The sequence below is a fragment of the Chiloscyllium plagiosum genome, unplaced genomic scaffold, assembly GCF_037043375.1.
Source record: "Chiloscyllium plagiosum isolate Xiang-an unplaced genomic scaffold, Cpla_swu_hap1 HiC_scaffold_3, whole genome shotgun sequence".
In the NCBI taxonomy this organism is placed as follows: domain Eukaryota; kingdom Metazoa; phylum Chordata; class Chondrichthyes; order Orectolobiformes; family Hemiscylliidae; genus Chiloscyllium; species Chiloscyllium plagiosum.
Window position 1 is genome coordinate 95,385,434 of NW_028270141.1, and position 13,730 is coordinate 95,399,163.

Here is a 13,730-nt window from a genome sequence, read left to right on the forward strand (position 1 = left end):
AAAGTTTGCATTGTTGCCACGAGCAGGGAGAGGATGACAGGATCGAAGGCGAGCGGAACCCATTGAGGTGGCATCCTCCACATTCCCCCCTCCATCCCTCCGGACAGGTGTAATTTGTGTCGGCAGACACGCAGGAGCTGACTGGGGACTGGGGGGAGACGGGGGACCCTCCCCTTTAAATGATGGGGTGGGGCGGGGCAGGGGTGATAGTGACGTGTCAATGGAGAAGAGGAGGAGGAGGAGGGGAGGGAGGGAGTGAGTGAGTTAAAGAGAGAGAGGAGGAAAAATCCGATTAAATCCCTTGAATCAATCGCCATTTTATGATCAAAAAGAAAAGATCCCGGCCCGGACTGGGAGTGAGAGCGGTGTCAGCGGCGGCGAGGGCCGGGGGTGGGGGGTAAGGGATAACAGCGGGAGGGAGGGAGGTGGGTCCGTTAGAGGAGGGAAGGCCCGGTTACTCCCACCCCCCACCGGGAGACGGGGAGAACTGCTCCCACACCCCCCCCCCCTTCATCGGGAGGACTGTTTGTGTGACCCCCGCCTTTACCCCCTCCCTCTCTCCGCCTTTACCCCCTCCATCCCTCCCTCTCTCTCTCCGCCTTTACCCCCTCCATCCCTCCCTCCCTCCGCCTTTACCCCCTCCATCCCTCCCCCTCTCTCTCTCCGCCTTTACCTCCCTCCCTTTGGGTCTGGAGCGGGGCCGGGCCCGGGGCCTGGTCTCCTCCTCCTCCCGCTCCCCTCCCCCCGGCTCCCCAGGTGTGAGCCTCTCCTTCTCTGACTAGCGGCTCCTCGTTTCTCTCTTTTTTTTCTCACTTTTCCCCCGCCCCGTCCTACCCTCTCATTTTATTTCACCCACCTCTGGTATACCGTACTTCGGGTTCATTGACATCTTCGTCTCTCTCTCTCTTTCTGTCTCCCTCGCCCTCCCCGGCCTTTCTTTTTTTCTCTCTCTCTCTCGGACATCAATTATTCACTTGCAAAGTGAGGAAGGGGGAAAACGAGGAAGAAGGAGGAGGAGGAGGAGGAAGATTAAAGCGAGAAAATGTCGGGCCAGACGATCACGGACCGGATCGCCGCGGCTCAGTACAGTGTGACTGGCTCGGCCGTGGCCAGGGCTGTCTGCAAGGCGACCACCCATGAGGTGATGGGACCCAAGAAGAAGCACCTGGACTGTAAGAGACTTTGTTTACCCCCACCTTCATATAATTACAGCCCCTCTTCTCTCTCTCTTCCACCCCCCAACCCTTACCCTTCACTATATCGGACATAAAACGACCTCAGAGCTTGGCATTGCAATGTCTAAATTCAATGCCCTTTTATTTCCTTATTACAATTTCCCAATATTTGCAACGGTGTGTATTCTCGATGTTTTGCGTTTAAGAAAAAAATTGACTTGCATGTGCGCTGCCAGTTTGTTCTCACTCCCAATCTCTTTTTAAAAACTATTTGCTGGCGCTTCCGTTTATTCCCAGGCATTTTTTTTTTGCTGATATTCCTGGCTCCTGTGTTTTATTTGCTTTTCTCCATCACTGGTATTTATGTTCGTTGTAATGGAGTCCGAGCTTGCACAAAAAAAGTGGGCTGTGTTCATAGTTCTGGAGCCGAGAGGTAACGGTGGCAGTAATATAGCGCCAGTGCCAGAACTATAATAAATATTTTACTAGTAGAATTGCTGAGGACATCTGGTCGTTAAATTTTTTAAACGTCGCAAATAAAAATGCGCTCTACTGAATTTGATGCGCCGAACAAATGATGGGATGTTGCAGTGTTTGTCATGTATAATAAAACAGGATTTGGTTGTGATACTGCAGTTTATTCGCTTACGAAGTGAACTGGTATAGGAAACGCAGATTTCGATGGGCTGAAATTTTTCATAGCACTGACAGAATTTATAATTACGATTTAACACGGGTTGCTGTATGGTGGGCCATATACGTGTTTCGAACACATCAGCAGTTTTCTGAGGGGGAGGGGCGGATTCAAAATGATTTTTTAAAAAAAATTGCAGCTAGAGGGTTAGGTCGGAATGGTGCAGTTTACTGAGAGCATCGATGCTTCTGATGTGGCGGTGATTCTTCTTGCCCTGCCCCCATTCCTTTCCGTATTGCTAATCCCTCTGGATGTTGCTGTTTAAGCACTGTTTTTTTTTGGATCTAAGATTAGCGTAGTTGGATTATTCTGATTAATAACGTACAAATATTATTCAAAATAGTGTCTAGTTCCAAGGTGTTTTATACTGCTGATGATGAGGTATTGTTATTCGTAAACGCTGCATTAGACAAGTCAGCAGTTAGGTTTGAGCAGAGGAGATCGTAAAATGAGATTGAAATGACAATTTGATAGCATACCTTTTAATGAAACTTAAATTTAAAAGTATCCAAATAACACCCGTAGCATAATTTACATTTTCATTTCAGAAATTAACAGCAGTATGACCTTGGTTATCATTTCAAATCAATGCCACATGGGTAATTTCATTGAGATGCAGTGCTGATAAGAGTCGTAAAGCAGTGGTGAATTGTGATTAATTTTCTAGTTGATTATCCCCCATCTCGACATGTTGCTGACAAATTGCAAATTTTAAGAATATTTGAAAGTTCTGTAAAAATCACTTTATTAAATAACTGAGTCAGTTTCTTTTAAAGCGTCCAGATAAGTTGGCATATTTTTATCATTTTTTAAAAGCAAACAAGAGTCAGCATTTTTAGCAATACTGCAGAGCTTGCGCAAAATTGTACAGAAAGGTTACAACTCTGGTTTATTGAGTGATTTTAAGGGCAATTAACTGGTCTCTTGGCTGCACATCAGTTGAACTTGAAAAGGAAGTGTGAGCAGGCATATGACCATGTGGAGAAAGGTGACAATATTTGGAGCACAGCATATTCTTGCCATTAACTAATGTGGTGATACTTGGATCACTTTCAGTAGTGATGGGGAACACTTAGAGTTACAGAATCATACAGCGCGAAAACAGACCCTTAGGTCCAACTGGTCTGTGCCGACCATGTTCCAAACTAAACTAGTCCCATTGGTCTGCATTTGACCCATATCCCTCCAAACCTTTCCTATTCACACTTGATTTACTTTTTTTAAAACTTTGCTTACCTCATTGGTGTTGACTGTAATTGAAATACCTGAGTTGGATGTCACCATGGTTGACATTGAATATGGAACCTCATTGATCTTTATGATTTAGTTATGCACAGGGAGGTGTACATATCTACTGAACAAATGGAGTACAATATAGAATTTTTTGAATACTAAACTATAAATTTTGCATCTGAAAATGTCTATTCACTTTCTACATATTTACAGCTCGTTAACAAATTGGAACCTGTAGTTTGTATATGGTGCCAGTAAAATCATTTTACAATGATCAGTCAAACTGGAGGTATTCAAATACTTAGCTAGGCTTCCAGCATCTTGAATATAGTGTGTCTCATGCATCCTTTATGTAAAAGAGAAGCTCAGTGGGATGCTCAGATTTCAGCAGTGTCCTCAGCAATGCAGAAAAGGTGAGTGGTGTGTGAAATGATATGGTTACTCTGGATCAATTTTTAGAATACTTTAACAATGGCTTCAGAAAGTAGTGCATAATCTATAAAGATATTGATGCATGAAAATGAATTGCAGAGCCATGTCACAGAATTACTAAAATTTAAATTTCAGAAATACATATGTTGCTTGTTTTTATATTTTAAATTGCAGGTGTTGATACCTAGTTGTGAAATAGCATCTGATCTGCATAATATTAGTATCACTTCACAAGGTAGAAAAGAGGGGTGCAAGTTCATAGTTCCTTGAAAGTGTTGTCACATGTAGACATGGTGGTGAAGGTGTTTGGCATGCTTGCCTTCATTGGCCAGAGCATTGATTATAGGGGTTGGGACATTGGCCACTTTCAGAATACTGCATACAATTCTGGTCATCTTGCTATAGGAAGAATGTTGTTAAGCTAGAAAGGGTGCGAAAGAAATTTACAAGGATGTTGCTGGGACTGGAGTGGTTGGGTTATAAGGAGAGGCTGGATAGGTTGGAACCTTATGGATAATAAAATCATGAGGGGCATAGATGAGATGAATAACCAAGGTCTTTTTCCAAGGATAGGTGTGACCAAATCTAGAGGGCATAGATTTAAGGTGAGGGGGAAAGATTTAAAAGGGATCTGAGAGGCAACTTTCTCAAACAGGGTAGTATGTGTATGGAATGACCTCACAGAGAAAGTAGTCGAGGCTTATACAATTGCAATGTCTAAAAGACATGAATAGGAAAGGTTTAGAGGGATATGGACCAAACAAAGGTAAATGCACTAGTTGCTTTTGGACTACCTGTTTGGCATGGACGGGTTGAACTGAATGGTCTGTTTAGGTGCTGTATGATTCTGACTCTGACGTACCTTGGTGAAACTTCATTCTGCTGATGGCTCAAGCCTAGGTACCTAATCTTGAGCTGCAAAATCTATTCTCAGTTATCACATAGTGATAGCACTCCAACATCATGTGAGATCTCTGTGCAAAGATAGGACTTTTGACTCTCAGTGCACTATTCAGTGATTACGTTTTGCGATTGTGTGTGACAGCTGAGCCTAGTGTGACTAAGTTCAAGTAGGCTTTCTCTTGCAATGTGTGGGTAAGCTCTTCACTCGGGTGTGCGCTCGCTACCCTTAGCGCTTCTTCCAAATAAGTAGTAACCAGAGGAGTACTGATCCATCAGATGAGGGAGCAGTAGGTGACAGTTAGGTTTCCATGCTAATGTTTGTTTGACCCGATGCCATATGATTTTATTGACTCTGGATGCAATGATCAAGATTCCCAGGATCAAAGAGCTGTAATGCCATCAATAGGACAGGACGTATCCAGGGTTAGTGAAGGAGCCTGGAATGTTTGCTGAAAAGTATGATGCTGAGAATTAAACTCAGATTTTGCTTGACTAATCCAAGGAAAAGCTCTTAATTTTGGAAAACATTCTGCTGATGTTGATGAGAATTTGCAGGGTTGTGTTGCCTGATTGTGATTTTGTTATGTCTGAATGCTTGGGTCGATGCCACATTATCTATATTGTTTTTCGATGTTTTTTTAGTTTTGATACAACTGTGGCCTTGCTCAGACCATTTTAAAGAGCAGTTAAAATCAGATAAGGAAGGCAAACTTCTTTTCCTAAACTGTTGTTAAACCACTAATAAACCAGTAGTTTGGCTGACACTAACCATTAAATTAATGTAAATTCATTTTATTTCTGAGCTGGGATTTGAACTTCTCTGAGCATGATTAGACGTCTGACTTAGTCCAGGAATGCAACTGTTAAACTCTGGTACCCATGTCCGATTGGACAGATTTTTGGAGTTGGGAGAATTGGCGGGAAATGGCACAGTCGAATCTGGGCTTTCAAGGGTTATGAGACGGTCAGGTCTGCAAATACTGGAGATCAGAGTTGTGTGTGTTACTGGAAAAACACAGCAGGTCAGGCAGCATCTGAGGAGCAGGAAAACCAATGTTTCAGGCCGGAGTCCTATTGACTGAAGGCTGTAAGGACCAGCAAGAGATGATTTTCTTACTGACTGGAAAGCGAACCTCCTCAATGAAATCAAATAGGCGTAGATGGAAGTTGCTTGTAGCATCAGCATGAGAATTATAACCCCATGCTTGTGGATTTGATGCTGAAAGTGGTTTAATGTCTGAAGCAGAGTAGGAAAAGCTGTTAGTAGGAGAAGCCCTAATTTTATTTACACCTCCATCTTCTTCCAAACTTGTGTGCCTCTGCATATTTAAATTTCAGCCCATTCTGTGATAGCATCTTATAGTAATGTTGCAAGCTTCAAACATATTCTGCACTTGCAGATCATCAAACATTGCAGTATATGTCAGAGTTTTGAGTGCAAACCATAGAGCAATTTTTTTCTTTTTAAATCTTGTTTTTCCTTTTGAGTACTAGTTTAAAAACATGCAACCAAATTAGGTCAAATTACTAAGTATTGTGCTGTTTCCTGTAAGCCAATTTTTTAATACAGTGTGATATCAGAAGTCTGGGAGTGGATTATCTGAATTTATTTTGGAAGTTTGGTTTAGAATAAAGTTGTTGCCAAAATTATGCTATAAATATGTTAAGTGCCAAAATTGATGCATTGTTTCTATTTTTAGTATAATATTGCTGCATTTTAAATTTTAGTATTTCCAACCGGACTAAACTTGTCTCATGCTCAGCAGCTTATTCTTCCTAGCCATCTGCCTGCCTATTCTGCTCAACAACTCCGTACCTAAATGTTTGACTCTGGAGGTCATCTGAAGTCTGAGCATTAAAAGGAGATTGTGTACAAGAGAGAGAGAGAATCGGCAAGCACTGGTGTAAGATGTTATTAGATGCAGACAAAACTATAGATATTTTAGACAGTTATTTGGCTTCATTGGCATGGAATGCAGTACTTCGAAATTGGATCAGATTTGGCATGTGTGTGTAGGAGAATACTCATAATTCAAGTCATATTTGAAGTGGAAAAGGAAATGGTCCAGCTGGTGTTAGAAGTTTGAATGGTTTATGTGGCATTCTTCTATATAGTTGTGAAAAGTCACGTTTTTCTCCTCCATTTTGGGACAAATGCTGAAAAATCTGACAAATTATAAAGCAAATATGTATCAAATTATAAGCTATTTCTAAACTTTATGGTTAGTAGATTAATACATTACCTTTGAACTACTTCAGATAAGAATTAGGGATGCTCATCACTGTGTCTCACCTGATTTTGAAATTTAAAACCTTATACTGAATTGATAAACACAGTGTTGCACTTTCAAAATTTCAATACTGCTTATTTTTCTTTTTTTTTTCCCTCTGCTGTCCCACATCCAAAAAGGTGGATTGGATTGCCCTGCCACTTGAGTGCAGTTGGCAATTTTAAATTAAACTATTTGTCTATTTTCACTGTTGAAAGTTAATCATGGCCCACTAGATTTTCCTAGCTAAATCCAATTGAAGGACTGCTGGATCAGGAAATATTTGACTTTACGCTTGCCGGATCCTAGTGCCTGCCTGACTATCTCCTTGTGTTCCCCATCTAGGCCACCATCTTTGTTTGTTGTGAAGGCGTCCTGGCCTCCTCTCAACTGCACCGCACCGCATCCCACCCCACCCCACCGGACTGGATGCCAAGCTTATCAGGCCACCTCCTTGATAGACCCTGTTGGTAACACCACATGTACACTTAGATTACACATTAACAGTGTGCATGCTTGTGTGGAAACACCATGTTCTCCCCCTCTTCCCAAATAATTTGAAAAATCAGCTGATTAAAATTTGTTATAATTCCTCCTACAATACTTAAAGATTAGATTCTAATTTGCCTTTTTTAAAAACATCATTTATAGTTTTCTGTTAGCACTTCCTTTTCACTTGTACTATCATTTCATCACACCTACCAGTAACTTAGAACCATGGAGTTGTATAGATGGAAAAGACCCTTCGGTCCAACCCATCCATGCCGACCAGATATCCTAAATTAATCTACTCCCATTTGCCCATTTTCCTCTTAAACCCTTCCTATTCATATGCCCATCCAGATATGTTTTTAATTTTTGTTCATGTACCAGCCTTCACCACTTCCTCTGGCAGCTGGTTCCATACATGCACCACCCTCTGCGTGGAAAAAGTTGTCCCTTAGATCCCTTTTAAATCTTCCCGATATCACCTTAAAGCTGTGCCCTCTAGTTTTGGACTCCCTCACCCTAGAGAAAAGATCTTATCTTTTCAGCTTATCCCTGTCCCTCATGATTTTGTAAGTCTCTAAAACGCCACCCCTCAGCCTGTGACGGTCCAGGGAAAATAGCCTCGGTCTGTTCAGCCTCTCTCTATACTCAAACCCTCTAGCCTTGGCAAAATCCTTGTAAATCTTTTCTGAACCCTTTCAACTTTCACAACATATTTCCTATATCAGTATTGCATGCAGAGGGCTAACCAAAGTCGTGAACAGCTGCAAAACATCTTCCTAACTCCCGTACTCAATGCACTGACCAATAAAGGCAGGCATACCAAACGCCTCCTTCACTATCCTATCTATCCCCGACTTCACTTTCAAAGAAATATGACCATGCACTCCAAGGTCTCTTTGTTCAGCAACACTCCCAGGTTCTTACCATTAAGTGTATAAGTTGTGCTCTGATTTTTATTTGCGAAAATGCAACACCTTTAAATTAAACTCCATTGGCCCATCTGATCAAGATCCCATTGTACTCGGAGATAACTTTCTTTGCTGTCCACTACACCTCCAATTTTGGTGTCATCTCCAAATCTACTAACTTTACTTCCTATTTTCACATCCAAACTATTAATATAAATCAGTGGACCCATCAGTGATCCTTGTGGCACACCCCTGGTCACAGGCATCCAGTCTGAAAACTAACCCTCCACCACTATCTTCTGACTTCTGCCTTCAAGCCAGTTCTGTATCCAACTTGATTTTCCAGAATGAACTTTAACTTTGTTTTGCAGAAATATGCCCATCTTTAACTCTTTCCTGTTTTTAATTATTGCAATGTTACAGGTAGTTCTTCTATAATGTGATGGTTGCATTCATGTGCAACCTCAAATTATAGAAGAATCACACTTTAGAAACAGCACTTAGTGTTGTCAAGGGTTGTGTTACAACCAACACATTTTAAAAGTTTGTACTTTAGAAATAGTGTCCCCCAATTCGTCAATTACATTGCAGAAAACTCGTGTAAATGAAACATACATTATAGCAGAACGACCCGTATTCCTCAATTTGTGAAATGTCATTTAGATTTTTTTGTATCTCATCTGTTGTGTATTATGCCGTAACTTGGCCACAGACTTGCACACATCACAATTTTTGCATTTTGTACTGTGTGCACTTCGATCTGCAAATCATTAATTGTTTGAATGATTTTTGCATTTATAGGAGCAGTAATTTATTTTGGAAGAACAGGAAACTAAATTGACACAACTTTTGTGGTGTGATAAATGGACATCATTGTACCAAGATTTAATGGAAAATAATGGATGGAAGAACTGAATTAAGTGATTACTTTTATATTTTTGGGTTTTGATGCTACTCAGATTCTTGAGACATTTGTCCACTTTAATATTAGAATTTGATGACACTTTCACATGAGAAGAACTAATAATTACAAGAGATTTAATGTAGCATGTTGAATTTCATCTCTCTTCTGTATCTGATCTCTTCTGAAGTACCAACAAATTCTGGGTACTTGCTACATTTCAATTCATGAACTGGCACACTGTTCTCAGTATTCTGGTTGGGACATATCAAGCTGTAAAGGACCTTAATCTTCTAGCAAAAAACACCTATTTCTCTAGGATTATCCAGGTGACAAAAGTGAGGCCTAACCCTTTTCTACCAATCACCTCAGTCTGATTCCCTTGTTTCTTCAACTTGAACTCTTACATGCAATTTTGTTGCTAAGGTAGAGAGAATCTGTTAAACTTTCCTCATCGTCCAACAAGGAACACCTAACTCTAGTCTTGAGCCTGTATTTATCTTTTTTTTTCCCCAGCTGACCCAGTTCTTGAGATTCATGACCTGGCACCCATGTTAGCTGCACTGTTATAAAAGCAGGAGTAGGCCACGCACCCCACTGAGTCTACATTATGAATGATCTGATTAAGTCTTAACTCCACTTTCCTGCTTCCCCAGAACCAAGTCTGTAAATTGAAATTCTGTTTAACACCAGCTTGAATGTATTCAATGACCTAGTCTCTGCTGCTCTGTGGAAGAAAATTCCAAAAACTAATGACACTAAGAGAAAAATTCCAATCTCTTCCAGAGATGAAGAGGCGAGTTCTTGCTTTTAAACTGTGCCTCGAGTTCTAAATTCCCATATGAGAATAGATTCTCCCAGTATCTACATTACATGGCCCCACATGCGCACGCACATTCACTCACTGAGTTTTAATAAGATCACCTCTCCTTCTAAACTCCAGGGAGTGTGGGTTCAACCTGCTCAATCTTTCCATGTAAACAAACCCTTCATTCCAGGGAACAAGTCTAGTACACTTTCCCTGCCCTATTTACAGTACAGTTATGTCCCTCTTAGAGTGGACTACCTTGTACTGCAGGTGTTTTCTCATGAATGCCCTGTAGTTGGAGCATGATTTCACTACTTTTATACCCTATGTCTCTCGCAAAGGAAACCTTTAATTTTCCTTTCAAATTACTTGCAGCATCTAAACGATGAGTTTTGGTGACTTCATGAACAAGATCAGTCAGAACTTTCTGTACTGTAACATCGTTCAGGCACTCTCCATAATACTGTCTGCTTTTCTATTTTTCCTTGACCTCATACTTGTATTTGCCTTTGTTTAAGTTTAAGACATTACTTTCAAATCCAAAGTTCTCACCCTCTGCTACGATAAAAGATGGTCACTCTGCAGCTATGTCACTATATGGCCATTAAATCATACTCATTTATTGCTATTTATGCTGTCAATTTATTCACCAGGTTATGAATGCACTATCGACTCCAATAAAGAGCTTTTAATTCCAGTTGTTTAAGATTCTTCATGACCTGCCCTTGCCAGTGTGTGTCTGTATTCTCTGATCCTTTCTGTCACACACTGGTTATCATTAATTTCATCACTACTTTGCTTTATTGTCTTATCCCTCTTCTTTGCATTTCCAAATCTTCCCTCAGTGAATTCATACATAGCCCCCCCCCCCCCTCCAAAAACAACTCCTCCATTTGCTGTTTAGTTTAAAGACATCTCTATAGCCCTCTTTATACAGTTTGTCAGGATATAGGCCTCACCTTGATTCGGATGAAAGCTGTTTCAATGATCCAGATCCACAGGTGCCAGACTCCCTTGAATCAAAGCCCCTTTCTCCCACACCTGTCACTGAGCTCTGCATTGATCCTCTAATCTTTGCCCCATCTATGACAGTTTCCTCTGTTGTGACTGCTTAGGCATGTTCAAGGAATAAAAATGGCCTCTTGATATGACTTCTTTCTAACTAGCTCTACACCTTCAACCTGACCTTCTCTGTTGAATCTCTTCATTTTATTGTCTTTTCTCAGGTTGAAGCTGTTTTTGCCACGTCTCTCTGTCTGAATCTCCTCCCAATCCATTTTCTTACCCTGCACCAGCAGTGAAATAATCTTTGTCATTAACAATTTTACTGTTCTCAGTATTGGTCTCATTACTTAAGGAAGGATGAAAGTATTTTGAAAATGATTCCAGGAAAGTTTACTAGACTAATGTCTTCATTTAGGAGAATGCCTTATGGAAAGGTTTGCCACGCTAGGCTTCTACCTATTGAAGTTGTGTGTTGCTGGAAAAGCACAGCAGGTCAGGCAGCATCCGAGGAGCAGGAAAATCGATCTTTCAGGCCGGAGTTCTTCATCAGGAATGAGGCTCACAGCCTGATCTGTGCCTTTCCAGCAACACACCCTCAACTCTGATCTCCAGGATCTCACTACTTCTATCTATTGGAGTTTGGAAGAAGGAGAGGGACTTGACTGAAACATACAAAATCCTGGGAGGTCCTGACAGGTTGGATATGTAAAATATATTTCCTTTTGTGGGAAAATTTAGAACTAGAGATCACCCATTTAAGATATTTTTCTGAAGATCTTAAGATTTGGAACTCTATTCCTGAAGAGGTGGTGGAAGCAGAGTATTTGCATATTTTTAAGGCAGTTGTAGATATGTTCTTTATGAGCTGGGGCTGAAAGGTTATCAAGGGTAGGGGAAATGTGGGATAATCAAATCAGCGGAGTAGGTTTGAAGGGCTGAGTGGCCTACTTTTATTTGACATATTCAACTTGGTCCCACTTAAAGGTGACAAATATATTTGGTGTATCTCTATTAATGGCTTGTCGGCTTTTGCTCAATGTCGGCTTTTGCTTAATCATCATTTGATTAAGATGCAACAGTGCTAAGTTCTGTTCTATGATTTCTTCAAAATATATTTTTGGTGGAATGTAAGCATCATTGATAAGATTGGCAATTATTGCTCATTCCTAATTGTCCTTAGAGATTGCATTTTTTTAGGCCTTTTCAAAGTCAACCACATTGCTGTGAGTCTAGATCACATGTAGGCTAGACCAGGTGAAGACGACAGATTTCCTTTCCTGCAGGACAGTAATTTACCAGATAGGATTTTTAACAGCAATTAACAATGGTTACATAGTTGCATCTAGACTAGCTTTTTAAATTCCAAATGTTTTATTTAATTAAAATTTCACTATCTGTCACTGATTTAAACATGCTACCAGAACGTTCGCTTGAATTACTAGTCTAGTGACAATACCACTATTCTACCACCTCCTTGAATGCAATCTCGCTGGCACTTCAGTACAATGATGATAGAAATTGTGTTGTCTGAGATTAAATCTTAATTCCCTTTGTAACTAAGTTGGCCTGCCTCTGTATTGAGGTAAAAACAATGACTGCAGATGCTGGAAACCAGATTCTGGATCAGTGGTGCTGGAAGAGCACAGCAATTCAGGCAGCACCCGACGAGCAGCAAAATCGACGTTTCGGGCAAAAGCCCTTCATCAGGAATAAGGCTTTTGCCCGAAACATCGATTTTGCTGCTCGTCGGATGCTGCCTGAATTCCTGCCTCTGTATTGACCCCTATCTCAACCCAACTGCTATTGTACACTTCAAAATTTGATTCAGACTTTATTAGCGAGCCTTACATGCTCAATTCTCTGTAACCTTCAACTAATCCTATTCCATCTTCATTATCACCGACCAACACTGACCCCTGGTGATCAATGTATCACTTTGAAAATCTTGTGTTTAAGTCTTAGTGAATCTTATTTCTAACATTTTTGCAGTGCAGTAGCCCATCCCCCTTCCCTTTATGTCCCTGGGGTTTAAATGACTTAATCCTGCTACTTTTCCAGTTCCCTGCATTTCTTTTAAAATGTTAGTTAAAGTTTACCTCAAAGACCAAGCTTTTGGTTCCATCTCCTAATTATTATCATCTTTGTCACAATGGGAACAAAGCTTTTACAAACTTAAGAACACACATTGGCTGTTTTACTCCGGATAAGGCCTAGGTAAGAGATTTTTTAAGCTGTCCCATATCTTATTGCTTGCCCTCTGTGCACAAGCACAAAGTTCCTCACTAAAATTAAAAAAAAACTGTAGATCCTGAAGATGCAAAACAAAAACAGAAACTGCTGGAGAGATTCGGCATGTCTGGCATCATCTGTGGAGAGAAAATAGAGTTAACATTTAGACTCCAATAACCTTTCTTCAGATCTGCTTCAGTTCCTGAATTTAAGATTCTCCAGCAATTTCGTTTTTTTTTGTTTCAGGAAGCTCCCCCATGTCCATGAGATCAACTTTGCCAACTTAAAAGTATTAGAGGTTTAAAAAACCTTGAGTATATTGGATGATGTAAGTGGATGAGAAATTTTAAGTGGTAGTAAGTCAGCTGTATAGAAGCTTTCGTACACTGAAAGATCCTGATCTAATATATTGAAGGAAAATCTGGAATTGAATCTGAGTGGATTAACTACTCTTGTACTCAATCATAATTAATTTTCTGTACCCTCTAGCACAGGACATATAATGTTAAACATTATAGATACAGAGGAACCTTGATTATCTGGCATTCGATTAACTGAATTTCAGATAATCCGAACAAGATCGCGAGGTCCCGATGTGTAGCTAAATATGTTATCCGGCATTTGATTAAGCGAACAAAATACTCCCCTCCCATTACCGTCGGATAATCGAGATTTCACTG

General features: G+C 40.5%; 1 protein-coding gene across 20 annotated transcripts in view; it reads left to right on the plus strand.

The window, feature by feature from the left end:
- Window positions 1-290: 290 nt before the first annotated feature.
- The window catches only part of snap91a (synaptosome associated protein 91a), a 226,535-nt gene continuing 213,095 nt past the window's right edge, over window positions 291-13,730 (plus strand). For 7 of the 20 annotated variants that reach the window (XM_087981675.1, XM_087981687.1, XM_087981697.1 and 4 more), the window contains exon 1: window positions 650-1,172. In XM_087981675.1, coding sequence (XP_087837801.1) covers window positions 1,043-1,172 — 130 coding nt within the window. In that variant the 5' untranslated portion in view covers window positions 650-1,042. Of the gene's footprint in view, window positions 398-647; window positions 1,173-13,730 lie in introns of those variants that run through there. The other 13 variants (XM_087981663.1, XM_087981646.1, XM_087981653.1 and 10 more) reach the window with 5 other exon arrangements.